The 26,184-nt window shown below is 30.2% G+C and overlaps 1 protein-coding gene across 1 annotated transcript; it reads right to left on the minus strand.

Annotated features, from left to right (window-relative positions):
• Positions 1-2,665: 2,665 nt before the first annotated feature.
• On the minus strand, positions 2,666-25,964 carry ND-42 (NADH dehydrogenase (ubiquinone) subunit ND-42). Its single transcript, XM_075355797.1, has 6 exons — positions 25,322-25,964; positions 22,988-23,074; positions 15,222-15,432; positions 8,211-8,375; positions 3,291-3,405; positions 2,666-2,881 (listed from the first exon to the last, which is right to left on the minus strand). Exons 1-6 carry the CDS (start codon positions 25,863-25,865, stop codon positions 2,795-2,797), a joined length of 1,209 nt encoding a protein of 402 aa, XP_075211912.1. The 5' UTR covers positions 25,866-25,964; the 3' UTR covers positions 2,666-2,794.
• Positions 25,965-26,184: the final 220 nt, after the last annotated feature.

Consider the following 26,184-nt stretch of genomic DNA (forward strand, 5'->3'; position numbering starts at 1 on the left):
ATTTGATACTGGATGAATAATTAATGTTTTACTAGAAAAATACATTGATATTGAGTTTTTTAATTTCTGAATTTAGGTTTTATTGTGAAAGTTTTTTATAACTTTATAATACCTTTTATAAAGGTATATAACATGTAAGTTATGTCTCTTGTGCATATATTATTAATTTTTTGTTTTTTTACTTGACAATCTTGGATTCGTCATAAGTGATCAAAAGTGTAGTTGATCTGATGTATATTGATTTGGCACTATGAAGAAATAACAAGATTGGCACAAATTATAATTCAGTCAAACTGATCAAAATAAGTAATTTGCTGCTTACCTTGAATTTGCACTGTAGACAACGAAATCACTAGTACTTTTTTTTGTTGACCAGCTACTTACCTGTTCAAGTAATTGTATTTTTTTTTTCTTTTGTTTAATGAATATATGATATCTTTTATAACAAAAAAATGAAGTAATACTTTCTGTCTACTTTATGTTGAGGACTGAAGTAAATAATCTGCATGTGTGTGGGCGCATAAATAAACATACAAGGATGGACAAAAATGAAACACCACTTTTAAAAATAGCAACCACATAAGAATATTAATTATTACTTATGCATAAATATGTTAGGTCCACAGCAATGCAAACAATGCATTTTAATTGAAAAATTTATACTTATTTCACATTATTTGCTAATTGAGGCCTAGAGTAATCAAATATTCTGTGTGTTAGCGCAAGTATTTGAATTGCAATTCGAGACATATCATATACGATGTTATATAAACAATAGACAATTATAGTTTTATAACACAGTTAAATTATATTTACAACAATATTTTAAAAACGATTACTTGTTCTTGTAAACTTATTGTTATTTTAGCTATGGTCTTGTGAAACTGCTCGTGAAACAGAAACTAAGTTTCTGTTTATAAGTGTAGTGAAATTTAATAACTATGGCTGAGAATCCTTTTTGCTGCATAGTTAAACAGAGAAGAGGTAAAATATTAGGAAGTGGGGAAAAGATGATGGTTCTTAATATTTTCAATAAATTTTGGTGAATTCATGGGTATATCCATTTCAAATATTTGAAACAAATTAAAGAAATAGGAAAAAATATTTTATCTGGATGAAATGTTAAGACTTGTAAACAGGCTTTTCTGTCTGGTTTAAGTACCGGTATAAGATCATTAAGTAACAAAGAAAAATGGTTGATTGTAGGTGATGCAGGGAATGAAGATGGATTTGTTAATGGTGCATTGTTAGTTTTTTCAATAAATGTAAAATTAGAAAAAAATCCTGAATACATCATGGCTAAAGGCAGATGTAGTATCGTGGCTGAGAGAAAAACAAATCCCATTTGATACTACATTTTTAAAGGTTGAACTCCTAGAAGTTAAAAAAATTAGGAAAAATTTTAAAAATATGTAATATTACAGTTTCAACCATACTGCTGCAATCTGAATGCAATAGAACTAGTGTGTAGTCAAGTAAAGGGATGGATTTTTAGCTTGTAATAACAACATTTATAAATTAATGGGTGTAAAAGTTTTACTTGAAAACTGTATCGCTGAGATAACGACAGATAAGTGATGGAACTGTATTAAACATGTGCTGCAAGAACACAAAAAGATGTGGAAGATGGATTATTTTGTTGATATAAAGGTGAATAAACTCATTATTAATTTTGAGAATGACTCCTCGGAATTTAATGTTAGTGACGATGAGAATGAGGTGTTGAGTGGATGTGATTATTCTATCTGGTGATTCACCATAAGAAACTGAGAAAAAACTAACAAAAAAAATCATAAAATATTTTTTAATTTATTTTATGCTTGTAAATAGTATTTCGGGATTTGCATAAAGGACTTAAGAAATTACAGTATTTACAAGCCTATTTATGCTTATTTCATTAAACAATTATTATGAATAAAATGTAACCTTTGGAAAAAATTGGCAAATGTTTTATTTTCTAACATATTTATACTTTTTTTAGCCTCTGGAACCACTGTAAGGATTACTTCAGAGAATAAATGAAAATGATATGTGACTATTCCTGAGATTTGTGATTGAAACTCACAAACCCAACCACCAAAGAACACCGGTATTCATCATCTAGTATCAGCCAATTTGTGAAGAGTTCACTACCAGATCAGTCCAGTGAATTAACATATTATTTTATATGCTGATGCAGAATGATATGCTTATTTTAAATATGAAATAGTTCAGTTTCAGCTAATTTTTTGTCACTAAAATTCAGTAATTTACAAGTGTGTACTGTATAATAACAATAATTACTAGAATTAAATAGAGCCAAATGACAATCAATTATTATTAACCAACAGAATTTTTGATTTACACAAGTTTGTGGTGATTCAGTTTGTCTTCAGAGATTAATTCACTGATCCTTACTCATAAGGTCAACGTGTTATATAAGCAATTGACAGGTTATTTAAATGTCAGTCTATATAAGAGACACCAGTGTTCATCTGAGCATACATAATAACTATAAGAGTTGGTAAATAAACTTTGGACATAAAAGTTGGACATAAACTTGCATCATTTTATTTTTATAATCTGCTACTAGTAGATTAGTAAGTGCAAAATAATTCTCACATTTCAACTTAACACATTTTCCTGTTCTAGTGATATTAAATTGAGGGTGATAAAAAAGTAAATATTATTTACTATTTTTTGTTAACTACTTTATTACACAATAAAACATTCACAACTTTTATTTGACTTTTACGATTCTAACAATTTTGTATATTGAATGAACATCAATAACAGGTGCAACATAGCCAACGGTTTAAAGTTTTTCAGTTTTAGTTTTGAACAAAAATCCTGTATCTCCACAATCTAAATTATATCCTTTGGCATACTTATTTCCAGGAGCCTAAAAGACAAAAATATGTACAATATATAAAAAAAATTAATATTCTAAGCACAAATACAAAACTAAATTTTTTTTCCATCAGTCACTTGTATACTAGCAACAAAATCCTTTAAATTCAAGTTAATAGTTGTAGTTATGGTCTTAATTTCAAAAATTTATCTTCCTTCCAATATTGAACAGTTCCAAAATTGCCTCTGTTTGTTAGCATCGTAAGTTTATGAATAATCTTTATTTAAGAGCAACAGAATAACCTTAACAGCACTACAGTTTTTATGGCAAGAATGTGTATCTGCTACTATGTTTTAAAATTCAGCTATGATCTAAAAACAGTCCCAACAACTCTTTGATACATTAGCCAAAATTGAATCAGAAATTATTAAAATGAAAAAATTCCAGAAGAGATACTTACAGAATCCAGAAGAGCATCATGTTCTTCAGCTTCCTCAGCAGGAGCGTAAAGTTCTGGGCAATCAAATAATGGGTAATTGAACATGGCAAATATGTATTGTCTATCATCAGTAAATCTGCAAAAAAAAACAAAAAATCTTAATTACTACAGAATAGCTTAATAATCTATGTAATTAAATAACATAGAAACTTCTCAATTACATTATTTTTTAAGTATTATAAAGTGAAACCTCAATCAAAAACAGGTCCAGTTAATGACAACTGTAAAGAATGGACAGTTTTACAACCTCTGAAATGCTGATCTCTGAGGCTGAGAAGATAGTGTCTCAGCATTTTGTGCGGAGGTCCCGGGTTCAAATCCAGGCATGGCATCTTTTCATATGTTACCAATTTTTCAATAAAACATTTTAGTCAACAGATGCAAAAAAAATGTAGGCAATCAACAACAGATGAAACATGCTGGTCAGATTAATTTGTACTTTTAATTTTTATACATGTAACAAACAAAAAATAGTAGGTCATCATATATTTGTCGCAGCTATATTGTTTATTTATATAGCAATGAGCACATCTATTACCACTTCAAAATTAATGAAAAAAATATTGCATTCATTTAAATTAAACATTCTTCATAAGGTAAGATTTCTGTAAGGGAATGTGACTTCCGATGTAAACACAACAAATGACAGTGAAATTTGTGAACGCCTATGTTAATTTTGAAAGGGTAAGTTACACTGTAGACCCAAATGAGTCTACAAATACTAATAGAATTTAATTAGTATTTAATAATTTAGTATTAATAATTTAATTAAACAACTGATTTCAAATGATGAAATGTTTAATTTTGATTTTAAAATAACAATCCTGTCCAATGAAAAATTAACAAAACAAACTGCAGATTTCTTTCAAGTGGCTAATTTATAAACAATCATAGTTAAAAAAAATTTAGTTATACAATTTTTATTTATTTGCTTACAATATAGGTTATATGTTGAATTAAACTAACCAATAAATGTATTACATAATAAATATGCATACTTTTACATAAAATATTCAGTTTTCATTCTAAATGTAGTATACAGCCTACACATAATGCATATGCTGTAGATTATATGCCTTGTCTGACAATTAATTCATTATGTTATCATTTCACCAGTCCATGAATGATAAGACCAAAAACATTAACATTAATGACCATCCTAAAATTATCTAACATTTTTTAATCTGATATTAAAGAAATGATGGACAATATTATAATACATGAAATTTTAGACACATGTTAAACTATACAATTCAGCATTTCCAACTTGGAAATGTTCATTTGGACAATTTGTGTATAATAAAAACTTTTTTATCAGTACCAGTCATTTTAGTTACAAAAAAAATCAAACTTGAGCAAACAGCCAGTAAAATTTTTGCTTCTAAATGCAACAATATATTTGGCTGAAGTGAACTTCCAACAATGACTTTTACAAAAAATAAGTCCATAAACCTCATCAAGTTCAACTATGAGAATAGCAGAACTGATTTTAATGTGGTAAAGAATTAATGAAATAGTTAAACAATGACAACAAATTAGTTTGTACAATATAAAGCCATTACCTTGTTTAATTAAAATCAATAATAGTTTCACATTTTCCATAGTTCAATATAAATAATAAAAAAAAGAAATTAATACATTTCTTTATAAACATTTAAATTAAACAGTTTGACATGTTTACTATTCTCAATAGTAAATTTTATTAACTTTATTTATTTAGATAATAATACACCGTTAACCTACTCTGACAGGTTTTTAAAGATATTTTAATCATTGAGTTGTGATACCATTACAATGAAATGTTGTATCATATGTCACACCCAGTAAAATTTCAATTAATAAGAATAGCCACTTTAAAAGGTATTTGAAATTTTCTTCTTCTTCTTCATCATTTAAGGGTTAGACATATGCCTGTTCCAGCTTCTAAATTGCCTCTAAACCCGGTATCTGAGGCTTCTTGAAGCTTGCCAGTAATATAAATTTCCCTGGCCATGTTACAAGCACTGCACATGGTAAGATTGGTGGTGGGGTTGTTGCCACGATACTGCCTTCAAATTTATCTCCATAGGCTCTTCTGCTCCCTCCATTGTTGTGATTACTACTCATCTGCCTTCAAGATCATTAACTTTCTATTTGAAATTTTATCAAAAAACTATTTTTCTTAAATAGGTTTATTTTTTCTATTGAACCAGCTGTCAAAGATTTTGAAATGTTTTACGTTTTGATGAAAGGAAATAATATTAACAGGTGGGGTTTTACTTTTCGAAATCTGTGAAGGAAATTACTCGATTTATAAAAAATAAAAGTTGTAATTCCAACTGCTTTTTTTAAAATTAAAACTACACTCAGAATAGCAAATTAAATTATTAAATGTTAATTTTCTAGGAGACAGCAATTGAGAGTGGGCAGATCAATTTTGTATTTTTCCAACAGAATGATTTTAACTGTTACATGACCCCAAGTCAATCGATGATTTAACAAATATAAAGCATAGAAGCTGCATATTGGAATACATTAATAACTGTATCCCTTCTAGTGAAATATTGTCACCAAAAGAAAGTATAATTATAGAGATATTGTCACCAAAAGAAAGTATAATTATAGAGAAAATGTAAGATATGCTGCTATCATACATGGAATACAAAAAAAGATAAAGATTAATCTAAGGGATAAAGAATCCCTTAATACTGTGGATATTTTTAAAGATTATAGATTAAATATGACTTAATAGAGCAGCTTCTAGACTAAATATATTATCACTTCACATTCTTTTATGTGTCTTCTTGCATTTAATAATCGGAAAGGTTGCCAAATGAAACTATAAAAGAATTTCTTTTTGCCATGAAAATAAATTTTGTCAGATTATAAAGTAAAATCTAATTAATACGTTTATAATTATACATAAAGCTGTTTTTTTCTCCTAGTGGTTTTTCTTGAAGCATCAGACAACTGTTTTGTTTATTTATTATTTATTGATTTATTATTAAACAAGGTATATAGACCCTAATAAAAGAAAAACCTGAAAAAAATATTAAATTGTTTTTTAAAACCTAAAAAAAACTAATATCATTGAATCTTAGTGATATCCCAAATAAAAATGAATACATAACAAAATGGGAAAGCAAAAACAGATGTACATATAAAAAAATGTTACGTTCCACTTTTATACAATGTCCTACGTCATAATACTGCAAGGAGTGGTTATTATGATGTAGCGACCTGTATTCATTTGGCGCCAGAATCTGACCCCAAAGCGGTCGTGTTGTACAGTCAGTCTTGATGGACACGCATACTAATGTTTAGATGAATGCTTATTTTTTTTGTATACTTATATTTTATTAAGTTCAATTATATATGTTGCGTTTTATGTTAGATGTTCAATTATATGTTATTGAAATGTCAAGACGACAAGATATTAAATAATTCAATTAGCAACAATGCGTTGCTTCAATTCATCACCTATGCATCTACAGTTCATACTCGTTCTGAAACCTACAACAAAGGTTTCTCCACATCGCAAGGGATCTAACAAAAAATAAAATTTTCTAATCTAAAACGAAATGAAATTGTTCAAACAATTCAGAGGTAAGAATTATTTTTTGTTAGATCCCTTGCGATGTGGAGAACCATAAAACCTTTGTTGTAGGTTTCAGAACGAGTATGAACTGTAGATGCATAGGTGATGAATTGAAGCAACGCATTGTTGCTAATTGAATTGTTATTTAATATCTTGTCGTCTTGACATTTCAATAACATATAATTGAACATCTAACATAAAACGCAACATATATAATAATTGTTTGAACAATTTCATTTCGTTTTAGATTAGAAAATTTATTCTACGAAGCATAAGATGGAGTATCAACAAATGTAGCTAAAGGTTGATATTTTTGCTTCATCCATATTTTGACTTTTGCCAATCTCAGGAATAATAATGTATGATACAACAAACAATATTTGAACATATGTCATCTGATTTTCAAATTGGTGAAATGTATGACAAGACAACTTTCAATACACATGGATTTTACCAGTTTGATACAAGATAGTAGCCTAATACTGGGTTGTGACCACTGATCTCTGTATAACTGGATAGAGGATCGCATACATTGGAATTGGTAAAATTTGAAGCATAAACTAGCAGCACTAAATGAATGGCTAAAACTAAATAAAATGAAATGGTGCATGTGCATGTAGGTGTAAGACTAGGTATAAAACCATGTTTTAAACTGATACAGTAGAAATGTTCTGATTTTGTATTTTGAACACTGATCTTTTAAATAAATATCTGATCTCTATATAAATTTTCTACAACTGTTTAAATTTCTGGTTGTGTTGCAAAAATGACCGTTCTTTTTGTTATCTGACTTGAGTAAACTAAACATCCCAACCATATGATTATAGTCACGCAAGTGTACAATGGTTTTATTTAGTTCCCAACTACTCATTCTGCGGTGTTAGAATATGCTTCAATATTGAACACTTAATTGTATTTGACACCATAAGGATCCTCTATCCAGTTAGTATAGTGGTTGTGACCCACAGATTGAAAAGTTATTGTATAATAACCAGCCTTTCTTTCCAATGGCCAATGACTGAGTTAGTGAACAATTAAATTCTAAAGATATACACAGAAGCACTAGGCCTAAAAAAATTCAGATAAACTGAAAGAAGGATGGAGGCTGTACCAGAAGCATCAAGGATAGTGTGAGCACAGAAGTATAAGGAAAAACCTGTGCAGATATACCAAAACTATGGCATCAGAAAAGATATTAAAAAAAAAAAAAACTGCATCAGAAATAACCCAGTCAAGCATTATGATTCCTAATATAAGGAAAAGATTAAGTAAAAAAAAAAAGAAAGAAATGAAATCATACGTACTTCATACGGAAATCAGAAAGAGCTTGCTCTTTTGGAAATCGCCAGTCACACATCTTTTTATCATAAACAGTGTATCTTTCAAAATCAATTGCTTCAACATCTTCAACAACCATTTCCATATCACCAGGTTCGGTCCAATCGTAAATTAACAATTCTGCATGTTTCCTGTAATAATATTAAAAATTTTAGTACTCTCTGGGTAAGTTTTTGTTTGAGATTTCATGAATAAAAAAAAGGTTTTGGTTATGAGATAGGACGTGAGCAATTGTAAGAAATGAAAAAATGTCAAACTACAAATGCAGAGCCTTAATTTACATTCAATATATATATATCAGATATGTAATCAATTGAAATACCAAAGTCACTCGCTGAAATATCAATGCTTAAGGACTCCTATAGAATTTAAATGTAATTTTGTTACTTGAGTACTGGCACTTTCATCTACTACACAGATGATTTAGATACAAACTATCGTTTTAGTCTAAAACAATAATTAAAAAAAAAAAAATCCAAAATAAGGTTTTTGTTGGATTCATACAAATTCAATTTTGTAATATCTTGGCTGATAAAATAATAAAATTTTTACATGTGTAACAATGCCTACTGTTAGCAGAAGTTACAGTTCCATTAATAACACTAGTCTAGTTCCATAAAAAGACTGAAAACTTGGTTAATTAGATTCTTTCAAACTTATTATAGTTTTTAACCTATTTTTAAGTTTAATTCTAGGTCAGTCAAATACAAACCAGACTTTTGTCTTTAACATTTATTGGTGTAGAATAAAACTAGAAAACACATTATTGTTATTTTTTTGTTTTTATAAAGTTTCCATAAAGTTCTACACATTTCTCCCAACATGTAGGGAGCTTGTGGATCTCTTCATAAAAAGTTTCATGATGCGTCATGAACCAACTGGACACAAACAGTTCTATTTCAGTGTTGCTCTGAAATCTATGTCCCTCCAGTGCTTTCTTCAATGTCCTAGACAAAAATAAATTATAAGGGGATAAAGCTGGACTGAAAAGGAGATATTCCAAGGTTTCCAGTAAATTTTCCCCATTTTATCCTGAGTACTAAAGGCTGTTTTTAGCCTGGAGTCATAAAGAAGAATCATATCTCTGACTGGTTTTCACTTTGCCCAAGAGCTGGCAATAGTATCCAGCATTCACAGTGCGATGTTGCTGGAGAAAATCAATGAGCAATATGTCTTATCAATCCCAAATGAAGATTGCGAGTAATTTTCCAGCCAACACATTTTCTTTTTCACACGACAAGGCTCTCAACTATTATGCCACCAGTTATGACTCTACACTCACCTTTTTTGAATAGAAAGTGTAGAAACTATTTGACGCAAAAAATTATTTCCCTCTCATCAAAATTTGATTTCTTTTGCAAATTTCCTATTGAGCCCTTTCTGATTTTGGATAAAAAATCTTGGAACCCAAGGTGCTTTGTTATAATGAACAAGTACTTCCATGACTGATATCCAGTTTCATCAACCATAAGGTGTTGCTTGTCTTCGATGGTCATGGATTAATCAAATGTTGTCTGTCACAATTATCCTCGATGCCAAATATGACTCATTTTCTACAGCTTCATGCTCTTCTTTAAATTTGCTGACTTAATCATATACTTTAATACATGACAGCACCATATTCCCAAACTGTAGATGCAGTACAGGCAAAATTTTGACGGTTTTATGCACTTGTTCATGAAAATATAGATAATAATATGTTGCGCAACTGATGATGGAATGAATCTCTTGCTCTGATATGCTGATACTGACCAGAAAGACATGAATGTTGAGGTGGCTGGAACATCCATCTTCTTCCTGCATCTATAGTGTGAGAATCCCTCTGCAGCAGCCCACTCATGTTCATATGTGAGAAATGAAGACAAGTCTATTTGATTATACCCTCAGTAGTTCATTCTTTTTGTTTTAATGCAGTTCTAAATGTAAAAAAAAAAAAAAAATAATGACGTCTACAACCAGTATATTTATGTTTTATTAAGTTTGTAATATCGTTCTAATTCATAAAATAACAGTGCGATTTTTTGGTTTGTTTATCAAACAATAAAACTAATATTTGTAACCTATCACCATCGTCATAATTCTAGTTTCATAGTTAACATTTAACAATCCATAATTGCACACACACTGCAATTTATCTTCATTACCCCTAATCTTTTTTGCCTTACATATGAAAACCAACAATTTATTCACTGGCTTATCTATCACCTGAATAATCTTGTCCCATAAAACTATTCCTGATCAATAATCTATTTCCAGGTTATCACTGTAAAATATGCTCGAGGAATGCAACATATGCTCTTCTGTAAAATTAGCTTACTGCATATTGAATTGTTGGCAGTCTTCTTTATTGATAAAACTTAGCATTCTCCTTTGTGCACAAATAAACCTTTTTGGGATTTTAGGAGACGAGTGAAAAATTCCTCTACCCAGCTAAAGATTAACTATTAAAAAGTGATGGCAAAACTGGATCTTATAGCCAAAACAACTTATAAAAATCAGTATAAAAAGTTGTCTCATAATAATGTAGAGCAATTAATATACCACTACAATGTTACCTTCTTCTTCTTTAGTTTTTATTTTCACAGTTAGTGTGACACAATGTACCTTCTCAAGAAGGGGCAATTCTACATCTGTTCACATTACCCATTTCACTGATGTATAGATTTATTGATTCATGCAGGCTCTTCAATCTTTACTGTATCTAGTCATATCATTTTTTCTAATTTTTCACATTCAGGGATTTCTAGTCTTGTTTTTTCTTCTCAGAGACTTTCTATAGTTTGAGCAAAAGTGCCTTTCTCAAGTGAAGAAAAGTGACTTTCTCAAGGCATAATATGTGACTTGCAGTTTTAAAACGACTACTTAATATGGTAACACTATTTTGATTATAATGAAAATATTGTTCTTTATTTCAAGTATCTGGACAAGAAAAATATTATTATTATTCAATTCAAGTCATTAGCTTAGTTTTTCTTAATCAATTATATTCATTCACACACAACATTGCCATAATTCAACAGAAAATATTAAATTCTATATAAAACATGAAAATCTACATCTCAAAACTATTTAAAATTACTTCTAAAAAACAAAATAAACCACAAAATGCCATTTTTTCAGATTACAATGCATAGTCGCAGAAGAAATAAATTTTGGCTGTATCCAAAAATATTAAAATAAGTTATCAAGTCAAGCCTTGAAATTGCTACATTACCAGCAGGCCACAGTTACTAATGTCACAGCAGTAATGATGTGACTAATAAGCTAACCTTCTCGTATCGTTCAATACTTCATCTCATACTGTTTAATACTTCATTTACAAGTTTATTTTGGCAAGTACAGATATAATTTACATTATTTTTAATGTTTAACACAACTCTGTATTTATTTACAATTTTTTTTTGTGCTTTCAAGTTCTGCTTTACCTGACATGAGAGCTGGAACACGAGTAAATAGCAACAATATTTTTGTTAAAATACCAAATTTGTTGTTACTTCTACTATCTTTTAGATATTAAATTCTATCAAGTTGATAATAAAAAAAAATTAGGTACTTACGTATTAACACCACCGCAGCTACAGCTTTATTTAAAAACAAAGTAGTCAATCGGATTTCGGTGGAAAATGGGCCGATATAGAGTTTAACATAGATTCAAAACAGTCTCTTTATTAATTTTAATAAATGGTTATTTATATTTATTTATTTTATAAATATAATTTAACCAAACTTAACCTACGCTCGCTAACCTTGACTAATTAACAGGAGTGTTTTGATTATTTAAATAATAAATAATTATAATAATTAGTGAATTTATTAAATAAATACCCAAAAAATTACGGTATTAATTAGTCAAGGTTAGCAAGTGTAGGTTAAGTTTGGTTAAATTATATTTATAAGATAAATAAATATAAATAACCATTTATTAAAATTAATAAAGAGACTGTTCATTTTTTATCGAAATCCGATTGACTACTTTGTTTTTAAATAAAGCTGTAGCTGCGGTGGCGTTAATACGTAAGTACCAAAAATTACTATGAACCTAACTGAACATAGTGTATGACAAATTCTATATTCAGGCCGACTTTTATTTTATCCTTCTGAAAGAGGAAATTCCAGAAGTGCATCTTATGTTTTTACGGTGACTTTATCAAGTATTTTAATTGAGGACAAAAAGCCCTTAAAATGAAATCACAATCAGTAAAATACAAATAAGTAGCTATTTAAATCATAAAAAAAGAAACAGATTGAAAGGTTATATGGATATAGTTCTGATTTTGACCCCTTTATTAATTATCTTTCAACGATGCAATTTCTTTCTAGGATGTTATAAAATCTTTGGATTCAATAATTCCTGTATGAAATGACAACAAGAGAACAGGGTAGTGATATTTCATATAGAATGAATAAGGAAATGAATGCACTAAGTTTTTTCTTGGACTACTCACAGCAATGCTGTGAGACTTTTAAATAATATATTGAAACAGTTCTAAGTTACAACATGGTATTTTGGACTTTGAATTCTGTTCAGAACTTTAAGTTACAGAACTACGCAGTTAGGATTTAGATTGGTGCTGGTCTTGTGACAGGTAAATTTTTCATGATGGTAATTTGACACTAGCATCACTACTGGGGTGTAAAATAAGCCAGAAGTATTTTCATCACTGAGATGAATGACTACTGCTTTTGTAATATAGTTACTATAACCAATTTTTCATCTGTTCACTGTTCAATACAAATAAGACAGGTTTTATAGTTTAATAGAAACACTAACAATTGCAGTTTAAAAAGGTATAGTAGGATAGTAGATATAAATAACAGTAAGGTATTGAAATAAACAATAAAAATACTATATATACAAACAGTAAACAAGTGAATGATTACTTTGTAAATGACTAACAGGCAGTAATAGAAATTATAAATGCAATAAGTACATTGAAAAATGAAACAAAATGAGTGTACACCCGAAAGAAGCAAACAATATGCCAATACACTAAATTAAACACATGATAATAAAATTGTCAATAAATTATTTAGCAAATAATTGGTTTTAACATTTCTCTATTGATAATTATAAAAAGATTAAAATAAACTATTAACAAAATATCCTCTCTCTTTCTGTATTTATGATGGCCAAATAAATCATAAGAAATGTAGGTCAGAAACTTAACTAATACAACACCTTAATAATTGCCCACATATGAACATAAATAATTTGCTACATATTTCTCAAAAAAATTAATTTAATAAATAATTTTCTGAACCTAAAAATTTTCCTCCTCAAATGTAAAAATCATGTGTACATAAAATGATGTTACACATTTACATACACAATATATCATTTATGAAGTTACAAAAACGGTTACAAGATAACCTAGATTTTGGGATAAATGCTATTTCATTATTATATTATCGACCTGAGAAAAAGGGTGAAAATCCAAAACCTAACAGCTTTGCTTAGAGTTTCATGATATCCACCTGTTTGTAACCATCCCTACCAAATCAGACAACGGAACTGTTTTTGTATAATCAAACGTTGCTACAATTATTTTGTAGCAATCTTTTATGTCTAATGTATGTGGCATATCCAGAAAGTAAGTACAATTTCCTTTTACCACTGCTGCAATCGCAGCTCTGAACATGCATGCCATATTTTCTTATTTATTGGCTTTTGAGTGATGTCAATACAAATACAGTGACCTTTGTTTACAGTTGATTAAACATTGTTTAAAATGTTCAAGGCAACTGAGAAATTATGTCAGTTATCTGATTTTAATGCAAAAAATGTCAAACCTGCTGATATTAATTGGCATAGTTAAGTTTATGGTGAAAAACCTATGAATGATGGAATGGTTAGAAAGTGGGTGCAGCAGTTCAATGAGAGACACAGTAACAAACCTCATGAGAAAAAAGTGGGTGCTCTTCTGGCATGAATAACGATTTGGTTCATTAAGCGAGTGGATTAAAAAAAATTAAAGAAAACAGACTATTAACAATTTCTTTGTTGTTGAGCTTCATGAAATTTTACCAACAGTTTTGCACGAAACTGTAACATAAAACATGAGCTATTACAAACTCTGTTCTTGTTGGATGTCAAAAATGTTGATGAAGATGCACAAAATCAACTGATTAAACCGGTCAATCTTTTCTTATCCAATACAAAAATGAAATAGCGACACCAGTTTATGAAATAGTGACATACAACATGCCTGAAACAACAAGTATTCAAAACTACCATTTCAATGTGAGAAATCACATGCACTATCTAGTAGGATAAGAAAGAGTTTTTGTTATTGACTACTTGCTGAGAGATGAAACTATAAATGCATTGCTTTACTGTGATACTCTCAAAAAAACTGCACCGTGAAGTCCAAAACAAGAGGAGAGGTGCGCTCAGTTTTGTTGTTTCATGACATGTCTACATATTGCTGATGGAAACTCAAAGTCTGAATGAACAATTAGGCTGGTAGCAACTGAAGTACCCATCTTATAGTTCTGTTTCGCCCTGAGTGACTATAACTTGTTTCTCCATATTAAGCAATCGCTTACTATTTAGCGCTACGATGATGATGCCAACGTGAAGTATGTGTACAACAATGGTTATCTTCACTGGCGGTGCTGCTCTTTGAGGAAGGAATGAAAAGACTGATAATAAGATATGAAAAGTGCTTTAATAATGATGGAGACAATGTAAAAAAAAAGGAATGTTTTAAGTACACTGTATCAAGTAATAAAAATATTCTGTTGAAAAGTTATGTGTATTTTTTAATAAAATGGTAATTACATTATGGATACACCTCACATATACCTTAACATTATTTAATGAGTTTGAATTTGTAGTAGTCCATTTTAAGTAATTAAAATGGATTACAATTAGATTTTTTTTTAACAAATAATTTTTTTATAAAGATGCGATCAATATAATGCACAAAAAATTTATTCATTTATTTTATTAATATAAAATTATAAGCAATACAAACTCAATATCTGGAAGAAATTTTTTTTTATAGTTGTCTTCTAGCGCTTGTAAGTATGAAGTTGTTAATGCTTTACCATTTATTTCCCAATCTCTTCCCCTTGCTTTTATCTTTTCCTGAACAACTGGAACCGGAATGTCCAGATATATTTGAAGATGGGGTTGCAAAAATTCAGGAAAAATCTCATTTCTCAATGTGTAGTAGCCCTTCAATACTAAAATTAAACAAAAACATTTTAAACATGGAGATTAAAAATGGAATTATCTCTGACATTATAGAACAATGTTTTCTTTTAATTTCTTACTAGTCCTTCACATATTAAAGATAATAATAATTTAATGTATGCTGAAAAAGGAATAAATTATGTGAAAAAAACACACAAAATAAAACATTATTTGAATACATAATTCTCTGGCATAATAGAGGCATGGTTCAAAAGTAAGGGACGATGAGTTATAAATAGCAATCAGCAAGACTGACTGGTTTGCACATGCGCAGTAGCTTTAAGTGATCTGTTGAGCATACAACCACCACATTGCAGTTAGTTCACTGTTGTCTGCCTTTATGAGACAGCGAGTTAAAATGAATTTTGTATAACAAATCCCACCTAGTTTTGAAGTTTGATGAATGATTACATTTTTAAATGCAAGAGGACATACTGCTGCCGAAATTCACCATCAATTGTGTGAAACATACAGGCCTACTGCAGCGAATGAAGAAAAGGTCTTTCAAATGTTCATATGAACAGAGAAGTAGTGGGCCTAGTGTCTGGATTGATGATCTCATTGATTGCGTGAATCCAAAGTGAGGGAAAATCATTACTTTATGATTAGCAATCTTTCTTTAGAGTTTCCAGCAGTTTCAAATATGCGTTGTTGAGAATTATGGCCGACATTCTAGGCTAACGTAAACTGTCGCAAGATGGATGGCAAAAAGTTGACAAGTATAATGACATCTGCAAGTACTTTTCTTGACTACTTTAACTTTTCCCAACATCAATTTATACATTTTTTATCCGTATCAATACTGAAAATGAAACAAGGATTTTGTGTAACAATACTGACACAAAACAACTATCCATGCAGTGGCATCATTCCAGTCCAACTAAACCAAAAAATTCAAATAAACCCAGTCTCAAAGGAAAATCATAATAATTGTATTCTGGGAGCAAAAGGGTGTGTTTTTGACCAATTTCATAGAACCTGAACATCTATCACACCACAAGCATCCTGTGAAACGCATTCATTCTCATTCCTGAGATCAAGAATTGTTCTTCTTGATAAAATGTATGTTCATACATGGCTGTATCCAAAACATAAACAATCAAAAAATTCTGATAAGAGATTTTTGATCATCCCCTAAGTTCTGATCTGGCACCCAGTCTCTTCCTACACTTCAAAAACTGGCTTGTGTTTCAACTATTCAAGGGAAGGGAAGAGTTGAAAATCTCACTGTGAAAATGGCTACAATTCCAGGTGGCAGAATTTTATGGAGTGGATTTGAAAAAGCTTGTTTTAAGATATCAAAAGAGTTTGGAAGAAATGGTGATTTTCTATAAAAATAAAGTAAATATGTAAGTATTTGAAACCATTGATAAATTTGTTTTTTTTTCAACTGTTCTCATTTTGTTATTAATCTCTTAATTTTGAACTTACTTTCGTAAAAAAAAAAATTATGATAATATAAATGCAAACTTACTAGAAAAAACTTACAAATTTCATTTATGAAATTCCATTTCATAATAGCATGCACAAGCTTAAAAGATAAACAAAAAACAGAAGCACCTAAAATAAAACAATTAATACAAATGAAATAATAATGCTAGAAGTAATAAGAAAAGAAATTTAATTGAATCCAGGAAAAATATTATAAAGGACATTACTGATTTCTGTTACGGAGTTTAGAAAAAAGTAGGGATCATATGAATACATATCATTCATTCTAATAACATGACTGGAAAAGTTTAACTCTGATACCAACCATGAAAGATTTTTTATACATAATCTGTCATATCAATAGCGTTTGACATTTTTTTTTTTTTTTACAAATTTTGTTACCTAGTTTTTAACCAAAAATAGTATTATTATAAATAAATGTGTTAGCTACAGGGCTTACCCAAGATCTAACATTCTTTATTGAAACTGTTAATGAGACTTTATGGTTGTTTGTAAACTAAACATTTGGTTCTTCAGATAAACAATTTTTTTATCTGCTCCTTTTTAATATTATAACATTTAGCAAGCACTTGCTTTTCAGAAATAAACACGTGTGAAAATATATAATTACCTGAAAATATTTCAGACCATAATAATTAAAATTTATAATAAAACATTTTTAATAACTTAATTTAAAATTTCTGTCATCTTTGTGGCCTTCTTTGGTGCTGGTGTTCTCATCCTATAGTCAGTTGCTGTTACCCCTAGCAGTTTTTAAAATATTTTTAAGCACATGTGCTTTTAAAATGAGGTTGAGAAGTGTGATTTATTTAAATTGTGTCTGTTTATATAACATATCAAACTTAAAACATACTGGACAAAAATGCACACAAAAATTAACTAAATAATCCAATCATATATAAAAATTAATAACACAATACTTAGACAAAGATACTAACAAGAAAATCAGCAAACCTTTATAAGAAATTATGAATAGAATTCACATAAACAGATGAAGTTATCTGGACTGTTAGAACCACAAAAAACAAAAATAAATAAAGTGTGGTTCTGGAACCAGTTTTATTCAAATTGTCAGGTCAAAAACCATAAGAAACCATTAGGTTTACCTCTTAATTTGGGTTCCTAGAGTTGTGAATTTTTTACCTAATTTTCATTAATATATTGCTTACTGATATAGCTAAAAATAACTTGCCATTTTTAATGAGGTACCGGGTTAAAATCCTGGTCATGACATTTTTCATACAATACAAATTTCCATTTCATAATACCATGCACAAGCTTAAAAGCTTATATGATAAATTAATCATAAAAAAAAACTGAAGGCAACAGACACCCTTTTGGTTTTTGTTCAATAAGAATAAGTTAATTAGTAACTAGGAAACTAATTCTGCATGAGACTGCCTGTTTCTTTGTGAAATATGTTTTAAATTAATACTTGTTTAATGAAAAATCAATGGCTATAATTTGATATATTGATAAATTTTTAATATATCAATATATTTTAATATATATATATATATATATAAGGTTAAACACAAGGTTAACAATATAACACAAGGTTAAACAGTACTTACAAAAACTTGAATATGCAATTATGTTAACTTTTGGAGGCAATTATTTGACAATAGATTCTCAGAATGTAAACATTCTAAAAATGTCATGAATGTAATAAATTATGTTAACATAACTACCATGGAGTTGGTCCCAAGCTCAGGTTGAAAAAGGAGGGTAAATGGCTGGTTTTTGAATCTTAGTGGGCACACTGATGACTTATGAGTAGGTGTATTCTTTAACAATCATTAAATACTAAGAAATGCTTGAGTTGAGATTTAATCTCTATGTAACCAGAAAATCCTTTCCCTGTAGGAGATGGGTGAGGGTGGGTCTCCAATGCCTTAAAACTGGAACCTCTAGGCTAAGGGAAGGAAATCCCTGGCAGAAAACCCCTGGTCCTCCAGATTGGGGTTTGGGTGAGGGTTAACAACCAGACCCTACAAAAAATGACTTATGAAACCAAAAGGTGCTTTAGAAAAGGATAAGAATTCTAGTAAGAATAAACTGGATATGGATAATGAAAAAAGTAAATTTAAGTGGATAAATGTCGATGCAGGAATAGGAATTTATGGTTAGGTATGTGGAATGTGACTAGTGTTACATGTATGTGATTACATGTGACACGTGTGTCACATGCACATGACTAGTATGTAGAAAGTGGCTTGGCGCCACTGCTGATCTGATAAGGAAGCTGGGGAAGTATGGAAAGGGATACTAACACTGCAGGAGAACAAATAGAATTATGGATCTGACAAATTACAATGCCTTCTGTAGAAGACATGAGCACAGCACTTTTGAGACTGGTTTTATGGTTGGAAATGTATATAAAGATCAGGTATTAGGATTTGGACCTGTGATTGAAAATATTTGTGTGTTGAGATTTAAGGAGAGATTTTTTAACATAAGTATGATTGATTTGTGCACACATCCTTACAAATGAGACTGAGGCTCTGGCAAGGACAACCTTTATGAGAAGTTTACAATAAGGCCAAAATATTTACAAAAATAGCCACCTATTTTGATCATAAGGGCACTTATAAAATGACTTTGGTTGCACTGGATCAACTTAAGACAGATTGATCATTTTCTAATTGATGATGTCACAGATCAGGTATAATAGATGTTCACAGTTGCTGAGGTGCAGATTTTGATACTGGCCATTACTTGGTTACAGTAAGATACAGACAGAGAATGAAAAATAAGGGGGAAATTTAGGGGAGTGAAGCAAAAGAAATTTGATACAGATGATATGGTCAGGAGGGAGTATCAGTTGAGGGTGGAAGAAGGTTTGCAAACAGTATAGAGAGTATAACAGTTGAAGAGAAATTGAATGAACTCAGGGAAATTGCTGTCAAGGTGGCAGAGGAAACTGCTGCATACTAAATGGACAGATGCCGGAGGTGATTGGATGGATGAAGAATGTTTAAGGGCACTGAAGAAAGAAATCTAGCCAGGTCAGGATGCTGAGCCGTGAAACATGAATGACTGTTGATGTGTTCAGGGTGAAGAGGTCATTTGCCAGTAAATTGTGTCTCAGAAAGAAATACTGTTTGAAAGGTGGTGGGTAGAGGAGATTATGGTATTCGCTGGAGCAGGAAGTACACAAAGATTATTTTTGAGAGTATGGGAAGGGAAAGTTGAATATCAGCCTTAAACAACTTTTTGTAAGGATAAAAAAGGGAATTTGATAGGAGGGATGGAGCAGATTGTCAGAATATGGAGGGAATATTTTTGCGAGCTGCTTAATAGAGATGATGAGGGGGTCTAAAAGAGGAGGAAGCCGCTCAGGTTAATAAAGTGGAGGCAGCTATTGTACATTTTAAAGAACTATAAAGCTCCTAGGAAGGATAACATTTCTGCTGAGCTAATTAAGGCTGGTAGTCCTGAACTAGCTAGGTTTTTATATCAGTTGACGGTGCAAATATGAAAGCAAGAAAAAATACCAACAAACTGGAGCTCAGCAGTTGTGTGTCCAGTACATAAAAAGGAGAAAACTGATTATTCACATTATAGGGGGATAACTTCGTTGACTGTAACATATAAAGTGCTTACAAAGATTATTGCTTGTAGAATGGTACTCTGTAGGGAGGAGATTTTGGGGGATTAACAATGTGGATTTAGGCAGAATAGATCACTTACAGACCATATATTTTCATTCCATATGGTACTGGAAAAGCATTATGAATTTAATGTAGACCTGCACCATCTACATATTGATAATATACAGGCTTTCAATAGTGTTAAAAGAAGGAGTTTGTTTAATGTAATGATTGAATTTGGAATATCAAGCAAGCTTGTGAGATTGATTACAATGACGCTGATTACAAAGTAAAGGTACAAGAAATACTGTCTGACAGTTTACGGGTTAATGCGGAGTTAAGGCAGGGTGATATTTTATTGACCATATGTTTTAATATTGCCCTGGAGAGAATGAGAAATATAGAATATGGCATATGCTGATGATATTGTCTCGGTTGTCAGAAATGGGAGAGTTTTGGAGGAAGGTTTTCAACAAATGCAGGAGAGATAGATATATGCTGAACTCATCGTGAATGTCAATAAAACTAAAATGCACGCATGCAGCAGGAGAGAACATCAAGGAAATCAATGTTTGAAAGGGTGCATGAATTCAATATCTGGGTGCTATCTTAACCGACAAAAATGATACACATGTTAATCTAAAGGCAAGAGTTGGATAAATAGCTTGAAAGAGCTGTTATTATGGACTGAAATTTTCATCAAGGGCAATGTAAAGGAAAGTTAATATACAGATTTATTACAATGTAATTAAGCCAATGGTTTTGTATGATTTGGAGACATGGATTCTGACAAAGAAAGATGAGGATATGCGAACGTAGAAGAAAAATATTACGGAACATACACAGGCTGGTATGTAAAAATGGGGAGTGGAGAATAAGTACTAATCACGAATTGTAGAAAAGTTTTGGCAGGCAGGATATTGTTGTTGAGAGTAAGGTGAGATGTTGAGCTGGTTGGGACACATGAAGCAGATGAATGACAGCAGGGATATGAAGGGAATTTATAGAGGAAACCCTGGGTATGTTGATTGATGGGAGACCAAGAAGGTGATGGATTGAGTATGTGAAAGATGATTTGCCAAGGATGGAGATGAAATGTAGCGAATAGAGAGTGAAATGGCATCTTGGTGGAGGCCTAGGCCCTATACGGGCTGTAGCGCCAAGGAGTAAGTTAAGTAAGTAAGCATGTTACTATAGAACTAATTATATTGTTATGCCAGTGAAAGAATTAAGAAAAGATTTGTAATAATGAGCATAAGTAAACAAAAAAAAAGCCTGGAAAAATACTCATATTATTTGATGACAATGTTATAAACTTATTCTATTTGAATTTTGATCTTAAAACAGAAAAATATAGGAAAAAAGTATACATTACATAATGGTAAGTACATCACAATTATATGCTCCACATCAAAAAATGAAAACAAGAAAGTGATATGTCTAAACATCACAGATATTTAGTAAATTAAAAAAGACATTATTATGAACATTACTAAAGTCATTATTAAAAACAAACATGATACTATTAACATAATTTCATTGATAATAATATGCATATCTAAATCAGCAATACAGAAAAAAAAATAATCTAAAAAATGTTTATTAACTGCTAACTAGAAAACAAAGAATAAAAAAATTTATCTCAACAATAGATAATCAGCAAAAATGTAAAAAAAGTTCTGTTTATATCAATTACATTTATAATTTTAACACATTTTTTTTCTAACAGTCTAAAGATTTAAATAATGTACGATAATAATGATCAGTTACTTGATACATAAATTGTCAGAAATTTAAAATAAATCATAAACTAACCTTAATGGTGGTCAGAGTCAAACTTTGAGCCAGCCATTGAAAATGGCTCATCAGGTGATTCTACATCATACACATGACTAATAGCTTGGAACATGTGGTGTAGTACCTCTTTCTCCCTCTCTCTCTCTCTCTGAGGTGACTATATTTCTTTTAAATATAGATTTGGTCGAGTGTCATAACAGATGGTGTTTATTACTACCATACCTTGGTACTTTATCCATAACCTTTCTCCACAGAATGGATTAGCATCTAAACAGGAAGCCATAATTCACAAAACTGATTTCTACTAGACTAGGGTACTGGCAACATGACATGGGCTTTGATCTTGCACATATCACCTGCAGTCCAAACCTGCTTTCTGACATTTAGATCTGCGTTTTCCTGATCCTAAGCGTATCTACTATGGCATAAAGTATGAACAAAATTTAAGTTCATCAAGTAATTGCTCAGAATTAGCTAATATAGATAACATAATATGATACAATAATAATATTATTGTATCATATAGCAAGAGACACAGATGTCTTGTCTTTGATGGGGCGTCTTAAAAGAAGATGGAGCTATCTTCTCCTTATAGAAGAAGTCCATAAAGAGATTAATTCTTCTTTTAGACTGATGTAGCAGTTAATTAATTAAGTATAAAGTGAAATTAATATAATTACAAAAAACATATATCTAAAGTTACCTTGCCTTCTGATGTAATTCTCTTTTTGCATAGCTTCTGCAAATACCATATCACTGTACATGCTACGAACCAAGACAACACCCTGACCTTCAACATCATAATAAATAAATATAGTGTTAATTATATAAAAATGATTGAACAACTGAAAGATCACAAATATGAAACTGAAGAACAAATTTTGGCATGGCATTTTTTCATACGCTACATTTCCATATCCCACGCACAGGCTTCAAGCTTATTGTGGTGATGTCATCAAACAATCAAAAACCCCAAAAAAATTATTCATACATAGTGAATCAAAGGTATTGCAATCTGTTTTTTAGTTTTGAAGCTGTTTCAGGTAATGATCTGAATCATTAAGTAGAGTTTATGAGGCAGTTATTATATTTTTTAATAATGATGAAATTTTGCATTTGTTCAGAAAAAGGGTGGAAAGCAACTCAAAATTTTAAATAGCAATACTTATCTTATATGGCATATCATTTTAAACCTTTCATGAAGATGATAAATATTGTTTTAAGAAAACCCCTTTATTATAACCCAATTGAAAGTGGAAGAGAACCAAAGTTGGTTTTTCAAATTTTTTCAACTTATTTAAAATATTTAAATTGAATTTGATTTATCTGCAGATACAGTGGAGTTTTGTTTTTAATTTATTTTAATTAGGATTGAAAAAAATTAACAGGCTATTTTTCACCTAATTACAGCTGAACAGTTTTACTGAATTCCTGGTTTTTAACTTTTTTGAATGGTGACAGAACCTGTTTGTTCGACTAAGAATTTCCTAATAAAAATTAATCATTGTTTTATTTAGGTTCAAGGAATTAAAAAATATATAAGATTTTCCTAAAATTTAAATCAACTTATTTACAAAAAATAAAAATTATTTATCAATGGCAATGACAATAATTCTCAAAACATCATTTACCTGAAAAAATTATTTGATTTTAGATTCTTACAGTACTTCAATGCATTGCATATTCATACTGTTCTCCAACAATAGTTTGACTGTGGCCGGGCATAAAAGAAAGAGACTCCATTGATCAGTGCTTTCCGCATAATATGAGAGCTACTTCTCAGACTGTATTTTGCTATCTTAATATCATGATCTTTTATTATATAAACAATAATTTTTTATATAGCTTCAAAAGAAATAATGTAAATATGACAAGCCAGGCCAGCTGTTCTGTTTCATCGCTGACCTGTTCATCTTCCTGGAAAAGATTCATTTAAAACATGTCAAACTGATAGCCAAAATGAGTTACTGTCTAATCTTGTTGAAACCAGATATAGAAACAATGGACAAAAAGGTCTTGAATTTCATAAATTATTTTTTCTTGAAGCATAACTGTATACTCATCTAAATTTCCATTCATGATAATAATAATCAAAACTCATCCACCTAAAAATACTATCCCAAACAATAACTTTATCTGGATCTATGTTACCTTGTGATACCACAGTGAATTGGAGTTGGACCAATACCTAGATTTATGTATATTTACTTCATCATTTAAATGAAAGTTGCCTCATCGTTATAAACTATATAGTTTAAGATCTGCATCAATGTTGGGCATCATAATTTCAAAGAATGATATGATTGAGATTGTCCTGATAAACTTATCTGATTAACTTGTCTGATTCATGTTCTTTTTTTTTTTAAGTTGAGTAATGAAAATTTTGGTGCTTACACATTAGCCTGTCAACCATAACCTTAATGATCATTAACATATTAAAAATATATGCATTATTGCTTATAATTATGGATAAAAATTAACTGAACTTAACCTATGCTCGCTAACCTCGACTAATTAACAGCAATGTTTTGATTATTTAAATAAATAATTGCAATAATTATTGAATTTATTACTTAAATATTCAACACATTACTGTATTAATTAGTCAAGGTTAGTGGGCATAGGTTGTTAAATTTGGTTAAATTATATAAATAAAATAAAGAAATATAAATGGTTATAAAAATGCTAATATTGGGTGATATTAACAATAACCCAAAAGTTTGCAATTTACTGGTTGACGGGCTAATATGTAAGTACAAAAGCTTTTAATAAACTTGGTGTATTTTTGTTTGGTTAAATGACAACATGGATTAAATAAATTAATTGATCACATATGAAAGTAGTTTTAACACTACTTTTAGATGAATGCAATTAACAAAACCACTGAGGTAGCAACTCATAATTCTGAAAAGATCTTGTCCAAGCAAATTTTTAACTATCTGTAAAATTAAAAGTAATAAATGTCTTTTTTCTTAACTATTGCAATACATTTTTTCTAAATACTAAATAGTAGAAAAGATTATGTAATGTCTATTACCTGTATTCATAAGATGTGCCAAGGCATCCATATAGATTGACATTCTCAGTTGAAACATAGAAATTTGAAAATATGCTGTATTTAACTGAAATGGATCACGGCAGAAGCTTGCTTCGTCAGTTTTCTGCATTGATGCAGCCAACTGGGGATTTAATGTACGTTCGTCAAATCCATAAGAGTTTATGTACCACATGTCCATGTTGGCTCCAGGCATATAGAGCATATCTAAATCCTCTGCTAACTGTTTAGCAAATTCTCCCTTCCCAACAGCAATGGGGCCATCAACCACAATGATTTTTGAGTTTTCATCAAATCTATCAGTAGTTCGATCAAACCAGCTTCTAAACATAGTATACTTCTTCTCTTTGTATGGAAAAGGAGGCTTTCTTTTATAATTGGGATCTCTGTTGGCTTTGCTAGTAATAGATGCAGATGAAATATAACCAAGTTTTAATGGCGATAGTTTTCTTTTAGCAAAACAAAGAGCATTATTTTTACTGTTCCCTATGTTACGGGACCACAAAGCAAGTACGTTAACTGACATTGTGAATATTAAAACAAGAATAACATAATTACAACATAATATTAATACTACACTGAAGACAGAGGTGAAACACAACAGCTGATCATATGGAGGTTAAACTATCCTTTACCAACTCACCAGTACATTATTAACTGAACAGGTTTAATTCTTAAAATGAACGCTAGACCTATCTGTTTCTTTCATTTAATTGAAAAAGAAAAATCAAAATAATTTTTATGAACTATTTTCAGAAATTAAACACGTACTAGTTTCATTTTTAAAACAATTTCGTAGTAATTAGTGTAGATTAAAGTACAATTTCTGCATTATGTAAGTATTT

Source organism: Lycorma delicatula, chromosome 2 (assembly GCF_047948215.1).
Source record: "Lycorma delicatula isolate Av1 chromosome 2, ASM4794821v1, whole genome shotgun sequence".
Classification (NCBI taxonomy): domain Eukaryota; kingdom Metazoa; phylum Arthropoda; class Insecta; order Hemiptera; family Fulgoridae; genus Lycorma; species Lycorma delicatula.

Bases quoted from the DNA above. Each gene is read 5' to 3' on its own strand.
- ND-42 (XM_075355797.1), bottom strand. From the start codon at position 25,865: ATGTCAGTTAACGTACTTGCTTTGTGGTCCCGTAACATAGGGAACAGT. The intron at 15,433-22,987 runs GTAACTTTAGAT...GTTTAATTTTAG, and splicing joins GAATTACATCAGAAGGCAAG to TATTGAAGGGCTACTACACA. The intron at 3,406-8,210 runs GTACGTATGATT...TTTTTTTTGCAG, and splicing joins CTTTCTGATTTCCGTATGAA to ATTTACTGATGATAGACAAT.